At 44.9% G+C, this 17,361-nt stretch overlaps 1 protein-coding gene across 2 annotated transcripts in view; it reads left to right on the top strand.

Moving 5' to 3' along the window:
- Window positions 1-17,361, top strand: part of LOC147888807 (beta-hexosaminidase 1-like) — a 231,326-nt gene that overhangs the window by 137,223 nt on the left and 76,742 nt on the right. For both annotated transcript variants that reach the window (XM_087392236.1, XM_087392235.1), the window contains exons 10-11: window positions 15,344-15,403; window positions 15,642-15,675. In XM_087392236.1, the coding sequence (XP_087248362.1) occupies window positions 15,344-15,403; window positions 15,642-15,675 (94 nt within the window). The remainder of the gene's footprint in view (window positions 1-15,343; window positions 15,404-15,641; window positions 15,676-17,361) is intronic.

The following is a 17,361-nucleotide window of genomic DNA, read 5'->3' as shown; positions in this document are numbered from 1 at the left end:
GCGACCATGGCATGACATGCACCATTTGTCTGCCATAGAATAAGGGCGACATCTCCAAAATCTGCTGACGCTATGAGGCATCCAAAAAGTGCACTTCATAAAAACCCTTAGAAGCAAAGTAAACTCCTTCAACAAAGCAGCCTCCCAACAATGCCTGAACCCACTGGGCCACATCATTTGCTGAAGGTAACTTTCCTGGGAAAAAAATGATAACTGCTTGCTGAGAGAACTTTCGAAGAGGAGCAACCAATGATGGCAGCTTCAACTTGTATTTGATGGCCGGGGAGGTTTGGCCCACTCCTTCCGGCTGTGATGAAATTCATCTTTAAGCATGTCAAAAACATAGTGAGCGTCTACAGAATCTGCAGTAGAGAAATCAACTTGTTGTCTTTTGGAGTCCCGGATTGACTCCTTGCGAGAGTAGCTTTTGAATTGATCCTCCATGAAGAGAAACAGGGCGGGATTGATGAAATGGCAGAAACGGAGCAGAACTGTACGGACAAGGAACAGGCTGAAAGTACGAATTGTTCGGAATGTACAAATCGTACGGATGTACAGGAGAGAGTCTGAGAAGGTTGAGTCGTACGGAAGGAGACAGGGAGCGCAGAGGCTGTACGGAATGCAGAGATGGAAGGGGCGGCTGACGCAAAAGGCGAGGCTGTCTGTACGGAAAAGGACGGAGGGTATGGCTATACAGCGGGGATGAAGGTCGAAGGATGAGCAGATGTGGCGGGGCTGCGCAAGGAAGAAGTGGCCTGTCTGTACAGCATCCGTACAGATGTACGGCGTCCGTACAGTTGTACGGGCAAAGCGCGGGGCTGAACGGAAGCTTGACGCGGGCCTGTACGGAGGCTTGGGGAGGCTGAGCAGCAACCCTCGACTCTCTCACACACACCACACACCCTTTTTTTTTTTTTTGTGGGAAGAAATCTTTTATTTCTGTAGAATAATTACATTCATAGTTACTTCAAAAACGAAGTAGCTACTACTCAACTAAAGATCTCAGTATAAGCTGTATACACACCCTGATGAATCAAACGAGTCTGAAAGCAATCGTAGAATGATTGTTGCAGAGATCGTTTGAAAAAAAAAAATCATACTCAGCCTGTGGTAGACAAAGCAATGCACTTCTGTGCACGAGACATCCACGACATTGCACCACTTTGGTGATCCACTATTTTCATCCACACACACTTTTTTTTGTGGGAAGAAATCTTTTATTGCTGTAAAATAATTACATTCATAGTTACTTCAAGAACGAAGTAGCTACCACTCAACTAAAGATCTCAGTATAAGCTATATACACATCCTGATCAATCAAACGAGTCTGAAGACAATTGTAGAATGATTGTTGCAGAGAGCGTTTGAAAAAAAGGAAGGAAGAAAAAGTTGGATCACCAAAGACTCTATGATTTCTGTCCATCCATAAAGTCCATAGGGTCCAATAGCGCACCCATACAAAAAAGAAATCAAAACCCTGTCGCTGTGGATGAAAACCAAACAACCAGAAAAATCTGCCAAAAGTAACAGTAGGAAATCACTGTCGAAGCCTCTGTCTGATGAGAGCAATGAGATCAGAAGTATTTGGACAGGACCAAAAAATGTGAAGCACTGATTCAGTAGAGTGCTGGCATCTGTGACAAACAGCTGAAGCAATATGCCTGTGTGCGAGTAACTGTCCGGATGGAAAAATACCAAGGAGAACTCGCCATAGGAAAAGCTGTTGTCGAAGAGGGACTTTGTAATGCCAAAGGAGACGAAGCCGTTTTCTCCACCACTTCATTGGACGATCCATATGCCAAACAGTATTTGCTCTATGGGAAATCCCAGGTGGAGGTAATGAGACTTTATACAGTGATGACACTGTGATATGTGAGCTTCAAAGGACGGGCGTATAAGGAAGGAGAGCGTAAAATCCAATCCTCAAGCCGATTTTGAAGTTCCAAATGAGGTATCGGCAAGTACGGTTGGAGCATTGCTGAAATTTTATGCCATAAAGGACGATAGTGAGCTCCCAAGCCATATTTGCGAGCAGTCATAGAAAAAGATAACATTGTGCCATCCTCCTGAAGTACATCCGCCACAGATGAAATGCCTTTGAAGGAGAGAAAATAAGAACGTCGGGGTTCTTGTATGGCCAAAGGAGAGTGGAATACTTTAGACCAAAAGATATTCTCTGCCCTCAAAGAGTTGCCCGAGAGAGAGTCCCTGCCATGCCATTCCAAGTGGGAGAGAATGTGTTTCCAATCAAGAAGCAGACGAGAGACAAAAGGGCATCCTCTGATCTTGCCTTGGATAGAGCCAAATAAAAAATCCCACTGAGTAGGCTGCCAATTCCCAAAGGCAGATGTATGAAGATGTAATAAGAGAGAGCGGATCATGAAAGCCCAAGGCTGATCTCCTTGCATAAACTGTATCATCATTTTCCCTCTGTGAGCAAGTAAATGCATTTGAATATTGAGAATGTTCAGACCCCTGTGCATCTTTGGAGAACAGAGACGATGCATAGAGAGTAATCTGAGACTTTTCTTGCCATGTTTTGAACGCCAAAAAATTTCCATGATAGCTGACATAAATGAGACCAGATCTGCCTTAGTGAACATAGTGAGAGGCAGATAAAATTGTATGTATGCTATCAAAATGGATTGTGTAATTCGCAAACGAACATGTAATGGGCAAGTTGCAAGCTTCCAATATTCAAGTTTTGCCCTTAACTTTACTAGCACCCAATCAGTTTGTTGTGAACGGGTGAGTCCCCAGCCTAGAGGATAACCAAGATGTCGAATGAATTGAGAAGCGGGGACAATTTCCCCAGGCCACAGAAGGTTGTGCCATTCCTGTGCATGTAACGGCAGCAATTTTGATTTCTGAAAATTTACCCGAAGGCCAGCAGCCAATCCATATGTGGAAAGAGCATGCATAATCATGGACAGATCAGTCCGAGTATTTTTTGGAGTAAAGAATGAGTCATCAGCATAGGCCTGAGCAATCATGCTATGACTGCCAAGAATCTCCAAACCGTGCAACCCATCATGTAGAAACCCCTTTAGCCGATCAACAATCATTTTGGTAGTGACTTTGTAAATGACGGGCATAAGAGTGATAGGTCTCCAGTCTGCCAAAGACTCACAAATTTGTTTTTTGGGAAGGAGTTTAACAAGACCTCTCTTCCATGTGTCCGGCATTTTTTGATTTTGCCACGCCACATTCACCATATATAGCAATGAGTGCTTCAAAATGGGCCAATATTCTAGAAAAAACTCGACTGTTAAACCATCCCATCCTGGGGATTTTTATCTGCCACAGGATTTGATCGCATCTGACAGTTCCCTCTCGGTAAAGGGTTCCTCCAATTCCAAAGCTTGAGTAGGGGAAATGATAGGAGAAACATGTTGCAACAGTAAATTTCGTGCAAGCAAAATCTATTGCGAGGGAGGAGCTGCAGAGCCAAATTGCTGAGAGAAATGATGCACACAAACAGAAGCAAGCTGTGACCGTGAAGTAGTCCATGATCCATCAGGCATAAGTACTCTGCAAATTTCTGTTTTGATTCTCTTCTGATGTAAACTTTTGAAAAATTCTTTGGAAGAGCAGCCTTTATATGTAAAGGCTCTTTGTCTTGCTCTAGTCTCCCATTTTTCCAGTTTCCTGTGATCATTTAGTTTAAGACAATGTCTGGCGTGGCATAGTGTTGTTTGCTCATGCATGGACAACGAACGATGATGGCTGAGTTTAGTGAGGTCTTGGCAAGTGGATTTGGCCTGAGCAATGGTTTCCCTCAGAGTCTTCATGTAAGACTTGCCATATGCTCCAATCACAACTTGCATTTTAGAAATAAAAGAATCCCAGGCACCATCAACATGAATATGGCTGCTAGAAGAAAGACAATGAGCTGCTTCAATAACCATCGCCTTGAAATCAGCATGTTGCAAATAACTATTGTTGATGATTAGATGTCTCCTTTGTGGCAATCTATCATCTGGCATATTATGAAAAGATAACTACAACCATAGTGGGGCATGGTCTGAATGCACAAAGGCATAGTCAATTCACATTTTGCATGTAAAATCCCCATTTTGTTGGGGATTTTGTTGGGGAGCGACACTATACCATCGATCCAGACGTGCCTGATAAGCGGAAAGAGCATTATGTTGAAAAGTCTAGCCTGGTGACAAAGGCTGCAATTCCTTCCAAAGGTCAACCAGATCCAGATGCAAAAGTAGTTGAGACCATGCATGCCTTTCAGGAGATAACATATGGTCATGCCTGGAGGTGTTGTCTCCTTGTTGTGGAGCATTATTGAAATCCCCACATATGTAGGCATGATATCTCCATGGATATTGTTGCATGGCATCCCAAATTGCAGTTCTCTTTCTAGAGGACTGAGGTGCATAAACTGAAGCAAATTCAAACACCTCTCCTCTAATAATGCATTGGAGCAAATTCAAACACCTCTCCTCTAATAATGCATTGGAGAACAAGCCATCTGCCTTTGTTGTCATTTAAAGCAATGACTGGTTGAAGCTCATGTTTGATCAGAAGGACAACCCCTGAGAAAGAGTGCTCCCCAGCATAGAAAATATCATATCCACAGTAGTGTCCTGTCTTGCCTGCATAAATATGTTGGTTGTGTTCTTGTATTGCCACTATGTCAGGCTGAAATCTGTTGATGTACAGCCACACAGATTTCCATTTCCTACTGTCACACATGCCCTGGACATTGAGTGTAAAACATTTAATGCGAGCAGTCATATATACAGGTATTTATAGTAATGTAACAACTATGTACAGCAGCAAAATTTATGAGGTCAGCCTTGCATTTCTATCTCAGGGTCGAGGCCTCGCCCCTGAGAAGAAGTAGCCGCCTGAGAAGTAGACAGCAAAGCAGCAACCTCTTCTTCAGGGAAGAGTGTTCTGCTGGCTGTTACTGCAGCCCATGTAATCCCAATTCCTATATTTATCTCTGGGGTATTTCCGCTAGAGGATGCACCATTCCAAGTGCGGGGGGGTGGAATTCTTCGAGCAGAGATAACTTTTCTTGGACTTTGCCAACCATCGGTTGAAGGTTGCTGGCCTTTGGTCGAGGATTGAATAGCAGGAGGTGAATGTGAAGTGAGATTCCCATTGGGAGCCACTGGAGCTTTGCCTTTATCCTGACTCCAAGAAGGCTGTCTACAGCTTTTATTTTTATTGGCAACTGGAGTAGGAGCATCTTTGGTAGGCAGGTAAACTGGCAAAGTAGCATGAGGCATTTTATGTTGATTCATTGGACATTGTGAAGCCATGTGTCCAAACTTTTTGCACTCAAAACAGGCCCCTGCAGATAAACCCCATTTGAGTTTATAAAAAGCACTTCCCATGTTCACATTGTTCACCGTGACTGAATAAGAGTCCGGTGTGGGATTATTAGTATCCCAGAGAATGCAAAATCTGTTTGAGTTGCCACTTGGCCGTGGTGGGCAGACCACTTTACCTAAAGATGCTGCAATTTTAGGCAAAAGTGAGGCCATACATTGTGGGAAATCAACAACTTCAACCCAAACCGGGCATCTGTGTCGGATGAAAGCCTGAAAGTCCCTTGTGGGAGACCATGGCAAAACATGCACCATTTGCTGCCCCAAAAAGAGAGGTGAATGTTCCAAAAGCATTTGTCTGTGGATCTCATCCACCATGATAACTTAAAAAAAGCCCCTGGCTGCATAGTGTACTTTACGAACAAAAGAGCCAGCCAATGTGCGTGTCAGCCAGTTGCCTATCTCTGCAGTAGGTGGCATCCGGCCTGGAAAAAAAAATATGACTACATTCTTAGCATATTCCCTGATTGGATCCACAATTTCATCAACCTCAACCATGAGGCCAACTGAAGGAACCGAGTCTTTCCACTCTTTCCTTGTATCTGCAAATCCTTCATGCATTACATCATATACCAGCTGAGCCTCAAGAGTATCATGCATCGGGTCATGCTGACCCTCAACTTGCTTTTGTTTCTTGCAGGGAACCGAGCGCTCCTTTTGAAACGTTTTTTCATATGAATATTCTGCCATGACTTTGTAAGAAAGGGAGCTCAGAAATAAAGTACCTGTAAGAGGGTAGTGGATGCCAAAAAAACCAGTCCCAAAGAAATATCCACAGGGAGCTCACAAGAGAAGAGAGGAAGAGTATAGCTGGTGAGGAGATAGCAGAGGGAAAGGTAAGATTTTGACACAAGACTGTTAGGGAAGACACCAGAGCAAAAAGCCCCAAACCTGTACGGCAGAAAGTACAAGATTATACGGACGATGCTGAGTTGTACGGGGGTGTATACGGGCTACACAGAGAGAACTTGACAGTACGATGGTACGACTGAGAAACGTGAAGACTGGCCTGTACGGATGATGGACAAGGTACAGAAAGGTACGGGCGTACGGACGCCGTACAGTGACCGTACAAAAGTACGGACGAGGCCGCGTAGGTTTCCTGGCGAGGACAAAACAGAGAGCGACGGACACCTCACCGAGATCGCATTTACACACCGCAAGCAACGTAGACAACACCTAGGAGATGTACAAAGGGTACGGTAAAGCAGCAGCAGATGCAGGCCTGGACGGAACAGCTGAGGCGGGCTAGGATTTGTACGGAAAAAACACCGTACGACCTGTACGGGTAACCGTACAAAAGTCACGACGGTGACTGAAGAACACCAGACGCTGACGGGCTCACGGAGATGGCACGATCGTGCTCTTGCTCCTCACGTACACACACCCCACCACACACACACACACACACACACTTTTTCATCCACACACACACACACACACACACACACACACACACACACACACGATCATAGGACAAGCCCTTGATCACACAATTCCCACACAAGACCACTATGGTGGCGGGGGAACCAAAGCAGAGGATATGGCGCAAACCCTAGGACAGGTATAGGTCGAGACACACCATGATGAAGAATTGGACCTTGAGACCATATTTTGCATTTTGGGTATTCAAGTGTCCCGGGCTGATTTTTTTGGGTTCGAGCTGGTTGATAAGGGTGTGCAAACGAGTCCGACTTATTTTGATTGGGCTGAGCCGGATACGAACCACAAAATCAATTTCAGAATCTCTCTCTATAATGTTGCACTTAATAACAATTTAGTTTAATAATTTAATTAAAAATAATGGTTTGATTAAATTTAAATTAATAAAAGTAATTTAAATGTATGAAATAATTATATGTATGCATGCATGCATGCATGTATGTATGTATGTATGGCCCATGCATGACATTATTTTACCATAAGAGTCCTCTAAAATCTTCAAGATATCATAACGATATTAACAAATACCTTTTGAGAGTTTAAAAACTCTAAAATTTGGTAGATATGGAGTCACACACGATGCTACACATGCATGCATGGAACGTACATGTCCTTGGTTCATCGATGAAAGGCCATTGATACATATGGTGGGACCAGTGCACTGCACTTGTCCACGTGGCATGGGCATGTCCGTAGGGCTTTTAGTTGATCCGTGTCGGTGTGGGATTCACGCTGCGATGACTATTGATGGAGGGGAGGGAGGGGGAAAGAGAGAAAGGGAGGGAGGTAATAAAGAGAGGAAAAGGAAGGGGAATTCAAGAGAATTCTGTTAAGTATTTGTCTGAGACGGCACTCCTCTTCATCCCAAGAAACTCTCACCAGTAAGAGAAGTGAAAGCTGAAGTGAATGGTGTTAAAACTTGCTCTAAAAGGACAAAAGAAGGTGTTGACCATGAATGCACTATGGAACATAAGTCCACTTCATGCAGTCTAGAGCTCCTTATTAGCATAGAAACAAAATAGAGAGGGGAGTTCGAGGCCTTTTTTCAAATCGATTGTGTTTTTTGCAAATATGTGCTCAGAAAGAAAGATTGGAAAGGATTTAGAGAAGAAATGTAAAATCAAGTTATCTAGTACTAATTTCAGGTGAGGCCAAGAGGGTCCAATCATGCATCGAAGGTGGGAAGAACTCAGGCACTAATCATGAAGGTGACTGAAGGTGAGAGAACTTAGGCAGCAATCGAAACTGTTTACCCACCTCCAGCTATTTCGTTGATAAATACATGAACTGATGCAAGTTTTAGTTGAATGTAGCTTCTCCTCTTGTCCTGCAACTTCACAGACTTAATTTGGTTGAGAGTTCTCTCCTCTGCAGTCAAATCAATACCTGAACAGGCTTGGTAGGATCTTTCACTTTCTGGAAAACGTCTTCAATATTATGAGAGTACTACAACTGGTTTGCCTTGTGACACTTTTATAGGTGATTTTGAATCTACTCATGACAAAGGCTAAGCTCAAAGCTTCAACATTAGCTGAACATGATATCACAGTAGTAGTTGTGTTTTGACAGAGCTTGTATCGCCAGACAGCTACACAATAGGATCAGAGCCTGTGCTAAAGAGCAATGGCTGGAGGACAGTTTAACAACTCCAATTCAGAAGGAAATTATTGTGGCAAGGTAGATCAATTCGGATGAAACTTTTTTGAAGAGTAAATTACAAAGTGTCACGAAGTTGTAAATAGTCCGAGTAAATACAAAGTTGACCCTTTATTTGACCATAGTCAAAGAGTTCTTCCTTTATTTTGCTGTGGTCAAAGAGTTTCTCTATTTGGTCAAAGCATTGACTACGGTCATGAGGCTTGGCTTCAGTCAAGGAGGCATGGATTCGGCGGACAAGGAGGGTTGACTCTAGTCAACCAAGATATTCTGACCCCTGTTGGAGAGATTTGATTATAATTAAGGAGCCTTGGCTGTTTGTCAAAGGCCTTAACTATGGTCAAAGAGGTTTTTTTTTTTTTTTTTTTTTTGATGTGCAAAAAAAATGATTTCATTAAGTATGAATGAAAACCACAAGAGCAAGCTCTAATGTGGGAGTACATCATGCCATGCATGAGAAAAAACCAGCTCAAAAAGAGTTAACAAAGATCCAAGGTGGAAGCTGAAAGTGCCACCTCAACCCTAAAGGAGACTCGGAGAAGAAATGAGATCCTCTCCAAACTCTGAAAAAAGTACCTCTCTTGGCTGTACTTGCTCTGGAAGATCCTTGCATGCTCGCCTAGATGGCCGCCAATGTGTGCAAAGTATCCGTCCATATATTGGCCATAGATTGGGAAGGGTGGACATGGGAACCCTCCAGTGCCCCCATACATCTGGCCCTCCAAATATGCTAAGCTTGGCTTCATACATTTGGCCTTCCAAATATGCATTGACTACGGTCATGAGGCTTGGCTTCGGTCAAGGAGGCATGGATTTGGCGGACAAGGAGGGTTGACTCTAGTCAACCAAGATATTCTTACCTCTGTCGGAGAGATTTAATTATAACTAAGGAGCCTTGGCTGTTTGTCAAAGGTCTTAACTATCGTCAAAGAGGGTTTTTTTTTTTTTTTAAACGTGCAAAATAATGATTTCATTAATTATGAATGAAAACCGCAAGAGCAAGCTCTAATGTGGGAGTACATCATGCCATGCATGAGAAAAAACCAGCTCAAAAAGAGCTAACAAAGATCCAAGGTGGAGGCTGAAAGTGCCACCTCCACCTTGAAGGAGACTCAGAGAAGAAATGAAATCCTCTCCAAACTCTGAAAAAAGTACCTCTCTTGGCTGTAGCTGCTCTTGAAGATCCTTGCATGCTCACCCAGATGGCCGCCAATGTGTGTAAAGTATCCGTCCATATATTGGCCATAGACTGGGAAGGGTGGACATGGGAACCCTCCAGCGCCTCCATTCCTCTGGCCCTCCAAATATGCCAAGCTGCAATGCCAGCCAGAATCTCCCATGATGTGTCCATCGAGGCATGAGCAGCTGTGAAAGAAGTGAAGGGAACATCCTGGAGAGAACAAGACTCCACAGAGTGTCGTCGTATAATGAAGGCTGAGTCTAAGTCATGTCCCTTGAAAAACACCTGAGGATAACCATGCCACTGATCCCCAAGTCATGAAAAAGGGTGCTCTATGAAATATGCTAAGAATCCTATTAACACCCTTCCAGATTGTCCTCGCTTGTCTACACTCCCAGAGGCAATGTTGGACTGACTCAACTACTCCGTGGCATCGAGGACAAGTAGGGCCAACCCTGAACCTGGATCTCCACAAGTTCAATGCAATCCCTCCATGCATAGAAAGCCAAATGAAGAGTGATCTTTCTATTCCTGAGGGATTTCCAGAGCCTCCTCTTCAGAAATTTGAAAACTATCCCAATGAGGAGCTCTGGAGGGCCTCCAACCTCTATTGCTAAGCTGAAATCTCCCGGCATTTTGACCGTGTAACGAAAGAAGGGGATGCTCTTCTCTCGGTGCCCTTCATCAATCCATTCTCACTCCCTTGGGTCCCACTGCAAGAACCTAATGGGGGAACCACCATATAACCAGATTCTCCACCCAAGTGGCAGGGGAACAGGGTCAAGATCAAGATACTGCTGTGAGTGCTTGACCCACTCCACGTAACCTGCAATCCTAACAGGCTGGAAGGCAACCTCCATAAGAATATCATCTAAAGATCTAAGTCTACTTTCCGACTGAACATTAAAGACAAGGGTCTCCTCAAGTGCATCTCACAAGGCAATAACCTGTAAAGGAATACCCATCCCTCGTAAAAGCTCCCAACCAATTGGACTCTGTGAAGGCATGTCATTTGTATCGATCCACTTTGTTGATATGGCTGCATCTATCTGCTGCATCCTGACTGTACTCCCTCTGAGGTGGCCAATTGATAAGACTCAGATCCTCTGGAAGATTCCTAAAAGCCTTTGAGGCACCTACTGTGGTCCCCTCTCCCATCTAGACCACTACATATAATGTGACACTCCTAGTGATCTGCCATGCTTATCCAATATAGAGTCATTCCACATGACTGGCATCCTACCTATTTCTTCACGAGAGGAGGGTGGAACTCTCCAAAGAGTGCCTCCGAAGCTGCTGCAAGCTTTCAGAATGGCAGCCATGAGAGGGAAAGAGGGAGATCTAAGATGGGCTGAAGCAAAGATCCGTCTCGAGCTGTCCATCCAATCTCCCCCGTGAGATGGTGTACAAGACTGAATGCTGTGTAAGAAAAAATCTTTCCAAGGCTCCTGTCCAGGCATCAATCCTCCTCTACAGACTTGCAGAGCAAGGCCATACACTGCAAGTGCGGATCAATAATATTGAGACCTCCTGCCCCTGTGGGGAGAATGAGTGTCTCCCAAGCCACCTTTGCTACAACATCTAAGGTGCCATCTAACCCGCTCCATAGGAAGTTCATGATAGGTCTCATGAGCTGCACCAACATGAGCAAACAAACCAGGCAGTAGCCAATATTACTTGGTTCACAACCACTACTCTGGATGCAAGGTTTAGTCTGGCAAAACTCAAAAAATTGAGTTTTCTCCTGATGCTTTTCAACACGGGAGCAAATTGCTATGCTGGAGAGATGCCTACCCCCACGTGGCATCACTACTAATCCAAAAGCCATTGGAGTTGTTCCAATTAATATGAGCCCTTGCTGCAGTGCAAAGCAAATCCAAGGCTGTTCCTAAACGAGGTGAGTGTTTGTGGTGTGGCATCCAAAAAAATAGCTGTGTCATCTGCCAACTCACTATCCAAGAGCTCATCCTCCTGCCTCAATGGAAGCCTTAGCCCTATAATATCAACTTGAGCTCTAAGGTTTGCTCATAGCTTCGGCCACAAATAAAAAGAGAAAGAGGGCTAAAAGGCATCCCTGACAGACCGATTTGGTTATCTGAAACTGTCTCCCCTGACTCCACCAATAAGAACCTGGCTATGGGCTGATCTGTAGAGAGTTGACACCCCTCTGATCCATGCATCTGTGAATCCAAAGTGAACGAGGGTACTCTCTAGAAATCCCCAGTCTACTCTGGCATAACTTTCTCAAAGTTCAGGAGTAGAATGGCAAGCCTATGGCCATTATGTATGGCCCAGTCAGAAGCCTCCCAAAATGAGAAGATGTTATCAAAGATGCTCCTGCCATGCACAAAGCCCGTCTGCATATCATGGATAAGATCTGGAAGAAAGGGCTGCAAACGTAGGCTGATTGCTTTTGCTAAAATTTTATACAAAGCTCAGCAGAGTGATCGGTCTCCACTGAGACACTAAATTCCTGCAACCTTCTTTTGGGATAAGATGAATGAGGCCCTATGTAAGTGAGTCTAGCATCTCACCCGAGTCCCGAACGCCCTGCAGGGCTGAGGTTCCTGCATGGCACTCATGGAGCCGACTGGGGAGTAACTTTACTCAACCGAGATCCCCGATTGGAGGAGAACTCATGGTGAGTAGTAGTGGCACCCACATATGTTAGCAAATAGTGAGTAGTAGTGACCCTTAATGCCCCTCTACTCACCTCGTGGGGTTTGAGCATGTTAAACTTGAGGGGCACCATTGTACTCAACTCTTCCCGGTCACGGGTTGTTATTTGGAATCCTACTCGTTCTGGGACTTCAATGCTTGCTAGAATAGGTATCCAATTCTGAGACAACTCTAGCTCGGGGAGAGGGGCATACAAAAATTCATCTGCCTCCTTCCCGTTGCCTTCTCTCTGCTTGGAGAAGCAGGACGTAGGAGGCTGGAGAGGAAGATATGACTCATTGATGGAAAATCTAGTAGTTTCTCCACGTTTCATCTCTTAGACCATTTTCAGATGTCTTGTGTCCAACTAGAAGGGGAGGTGCCGAAAGCAGGGCAAGAGGCGGAGCTTTGGAGATGGGGGAAGCAATGTTGGATATATATATATATGGAGAGAGAGAGAGAGAGAGAGAGAGAGAGATGTATTAACATCTTCAGGAGACCTCGCGGGTCTATGAGACAAGATACAAGATATATGTAACCCATACAAGCCACTGTGGGCTGAAGCAAAGGGCTCACTAAGGCCCTTGCTGAGTGTTAAGTGCTAAAATGCAAATGTGCAAAAAGCTAGTACCAAATATAGTAGGAGAAAAAGGAGCAATCAACTACTAAGAATCAGAGCTCCAAGTACATGTGAAGGCTCTATATAACCTGGCTCCCTGATGGTCCTCTGATGTGATGCAAAGAGCTCACGTATCTATGTCTATCGGGCAGTCTCCTGTGGTTGCAGGGGACACACTCTCCTAGATCTCTGTATCCGATGGGCTACATCGAGAGTAATGCCTTGTCTCCGATTGTCTCCTCTCAAGAGGGTTGAGATAGGTGGAACCTCAGTCGTGTGTGCTTTGGTCGTCTCACGTGTCGTGTGGTTTCAGTGTCTCTCGTCTAGCCACATCGTGGTGATGGACCTCACTGCTGATCCATAGTGCTCTCATCTTCTCGAGCTCCTCCCCCTCGATCTCATCTGGTGTTGGCTCAGATGTGTAAAAATCAGTGATGCGTGTCTGTGCTCGGTCTCGCTCGGTGTCATGAGGCATCGACTGTAGCTGATCTCTGGCTTGCCGCACAAGGGAATCTTTGTGTCTCTGCATCTCAATTAGGTAGAGCCCAATGCAAACTTGGTCGGGGAAATGTATCAGTCAAGTGAGTGGTCCAAAGCCGAGCCCCTTTTGAAAGAGACAGTGGTATCGCCCTCGGATCCCATAGTAGGCTGTACAAACACACAGAAAATGCTCCTCTGTCTCGACCTCCCCCATCAATGCTCCTCTGTCTCGACCTCCCCCATCGTGCATAGTCTGTAGACCCGTTGCTCTCTAGGTATGCCGACCGCTCTCCCCAGCCTCAATCCATAGCTGGTGGGATGAGACTCGTATTTGTCTGCCGATAGCAATCCGCAAGGCGTGTGAGACTCTCCAATGCTTGAGGTACTGGGGCCTGATGATGAGACCATGCTTCGATATCCTCATAAAGTGGTCATGATAGAACTGGGTCTTGGTGGGGAACTCCTGATCCCCCCGGTGCATCCATGCTGCACTGCAAGGGGGGGAGCCTATCCACCCGGATACCGTGGCTATCAAACCATGTGGACACCCGCGCATACCATGCTGTATCAAAGCCTCTCTTTGCCAGGCGTCGGGATAACTCTAGTGCCAGTCTCCATAATCTCCACCGAGGTAGAAACTCTGTGAAGAAACGTCACGGTCTGGAAGAGCCGTCCACCTAGAGAGGTGTCATGGTGAACTCTACCTGCATGATCTGATGGGGGACTGAAGGCTTACTCCAAATCATCCTAGACCCCATGATCACATGTAGCCTCTCAAACCCCTTCCAGTTAGTAGCTGAAATGTGTGTGTGTGTGTGTGTGTGTGTGTGAGAGAGAGAGAGAGAGAGAGAGAAAGAAAGAAAGAAAGTTTATTAAAGTCTTCGGGAGACCGTGAAGGTCTATGAGACTAAAGAGAACTGATACAATGAGCATAACGGTGGTGGTCTCAAAACGGGCCAACCAATCGTTTCTACAAAAAAGAGGTTATGAAGGACTGTGTGTCTAGTCCTGATACAAAAAATATGTGTCTACCTCCAGATGATACAAAGAAGAAGGGGGGGGCACCAAAAATGGGGCAGAGGGGGGAGATAGTGCAGGTGGTGATCGTCAGAGACCAATCATAGAGGGGCCGTCAAATGGGAGGTCGGAAAAAACCCTGCGATAGATGATTGGCCTTTGACGTCACGCGGCCTAGTCGAGCTCGATCGTCGGGGGCGGCGGGTGGCCCTGTGGATGAGGGCAACGGTAACCCCGGTGGGGCGGGCAGAGAGCAGAGACGAGATGTCATGGACCTGGATGTGTGAGTTTGTCTGCTGACGCAGCTGTCGTGGCTCTGGCTCTCGCTCACGTCCGCGTCGTCGGCTAGACTGAGAAGAGGTATCCTGTGACTGAAAGAAGTCAGTGATAGGCCGCTGGGTGTCCTCACGCTGTGTGTGCTGCTCGTGTCGTCGTGCTCGGAGAGAGGTATCTCGGTGGCGAGTCATCTCATGTAAGAAAGCGGCCACAGGAAGCTCGGAGTGAAGAAACCATGTCCGCCAGGTGTGGAGCTGGAGCACAGAGAGAGAGAGAGAGAGAGAGAGAGAGAGAGAGAGAGAGAGAGAGAGAGAAAAGAAAGATATATTAACGTCCTCTGGAGGCCTCATGGGCCTATGGGACAAAATACACACCAAAAGGATAAACACCAAACATCAGTTATGGAATGAGAGTCACTTGAGAGAGTGTATACCACTCACAGAGTTATTATAGGTTAACTATGGTCTACTTCAAAAGATAATCAGCCTGCATTACATTAGTTTGAGACTGAGAGTGTTTGAGTTTGGATTTAAGGTCTTGATAAGTGCTTTTCCGTCTCTATAAACAGCCCATTTTCGAGAGAGAGAGAGAGAGAGAGAGAGAGAGAGAGAGAGAGAGAGACAGAGACAGAGAGAGAGTGAAAAGTGTATTGTTGTCTAGATCTGAAGAAGGTATTTCCTTTTGGGTTCTTTCATCTTGGTGGAGATGAAGTTGATACTGGTAAGTGTTTTGTCAGCTTTTTCCAGACTCCAATATGTGAGAGAGGAGGTCAATCTATGCTTTGAACCATTTCTCTTTTACTTGGAAATGAAGTGCCTTCTTGAAATCTTAGCATGCAACATTTGCTGCATATGTGTTGTATATAGATACGTGTGCAATCCTTTTCCATATTATATAGAAGTTTTTTTGGGATAGTTTCAAAATGGTGGCTTGACGAATAGACTTTGGCTCAATACAGATTGCTGGAATAATACTGCTCACATTAAGCAATGGTACGCTTTCTAAGAACTCTTATGATGCACTTAACAGATCGTAAGTGATGGTTTGCATACTGCTTGCAGCGGCCCCCCCCCTTCCTTCCTGGGCCCCTCTCTCTCTCTCTCTCTCCATGAGGTGGGCCTATATAGGGACAAGGTTACAACACAGGCAACTAGATATGAAGATCAATGGCTTCTTCTAGGAAGATGGAGGTAGGATACCACAGTAACTGTTATACAGATCCATACACTTAGGTTTAGCAAGCTAGTAGACTCTTAGGCACATGAGATTTAAGTTTTTTCCTACACGTGTAACTGACCTTGCAGCATCACGATGTCCAAATGGCAAAACACTGACACACTTTTCAGGTGCCAAGGTACTCAAATTGGATCCTAGAAAGGATCATACAAAGCTTATCTATCTCACAATGATTACATCATCCTACACAATCTGAGCACTGGTACACTCATCACATTGTATTAGTCTATCTATTTAGTTCTTTTAAAGGTGCATTACGACCTGAACCAACAGCATAAGGCACGTGTCCCACTAAAATTACATTTATAGTTTGTGTATTTGATGCAACAGCCTTAGTCATCTTTTTTATGGAGAATAATGGATAAATAGCAGTAACGGCTTCTTGTATAGGATTAATAATGTTCTCAAACCGAATACTGAGACTCGAATAGATCAAGAGTCATCTGCTACTAGGGATAATGTTACAGAAATCTAATATTAAAGAATCTTTCTGAAATTAATTCTTGCAGAAAATCCAAAGATTGTACACATTACACAAATTGTTGTTGGATTGGCTCTCTAGTGGGGAATAGCTCCTGCTATGCGTATTTATTTTATTGTGCAAATAGCATGCTTCACAAATCAGAGTGAACAAATGGAAGCGTGAGTGTATGTGCAGCAAAGGAGCTGCATGAATGCTTTCTTGAACGATTACAAGGCGTATTTGGTATTAAACCAAAGGGGGACTTGTCTATTCTGTTTGCAGCCCTTGGGGATGTAACCGGCCTTTGACTGTCAAAGGGCAATAGATCTTACTTTACTTTCTCACAACATCAAAATACAGCCATCATATTCCATTGCCATTGCCAAATTCAATACTGAAAGTATACAATTCCATACCATAGCATCCTGAATCACAGAAACAAGGGAGGCTAGAATGCCCTACTCAGCAAGCATACTTGGCGCGCCTTGCGGTATTTCTTTATTTAATGGTTAGTTCAATTACAAGGGACTCCCTTCCTAAACTCACCTGCAGGTGCAACCCATTACAATGTCAACTAGTGGCTGTGCAAGTGACGGATACCCAGTGCTATCCACTTGGTTCCCTTCAGTAGCAAAGCATATCACAAATGTAATGATCCAACATCATACCAAGCAATGTATCCTCACAAATCAAGGCCATCACTGAGTCCAAGGCTTGCCACTGTTCCCCCAGGAAGAGAGTAACACAACCAGTGTCCCAATCCTCTCCCGGGCTAATGACGGGGCAACCAACCTTCCAAAGCTCAGCCCAAAACAGTAGATGCACACACCAGGAGAAGAAGATAAGAGTACGGCCAGCAAATGGAGCCTATTTCCAGCTCGAAACAGCCCTAGAAGATGGTCGAACAGCAGTTAACAAGTTCTGGCAAGAGGAGGCCGTCCCTGACTGCCTTCCAGCATCACAAGAAGAGTCGACCAGC

The sequence above is a fragment of the Dipteris shenzhenensis genome, chromosome 21, assembly GCF_047967505.1.
Source record: "Dipteris shenzhenensis isolate YYH24624 ecotype China chromosome 21, Dip_SZ_1.0, whole genome shotgun sequence".
Classification (NCBI taxonomy): domain Eukaryota; kingdom Viridiplantae; phylum Streptophyta; class Polypodiopsida; order Gleicheniales; family Dipteridaceae; genus Dipteris; species Dipteris shenzhenensis.
This window is presented reverse-complemented; position numbering and strand designations above follow the sequence as displayed.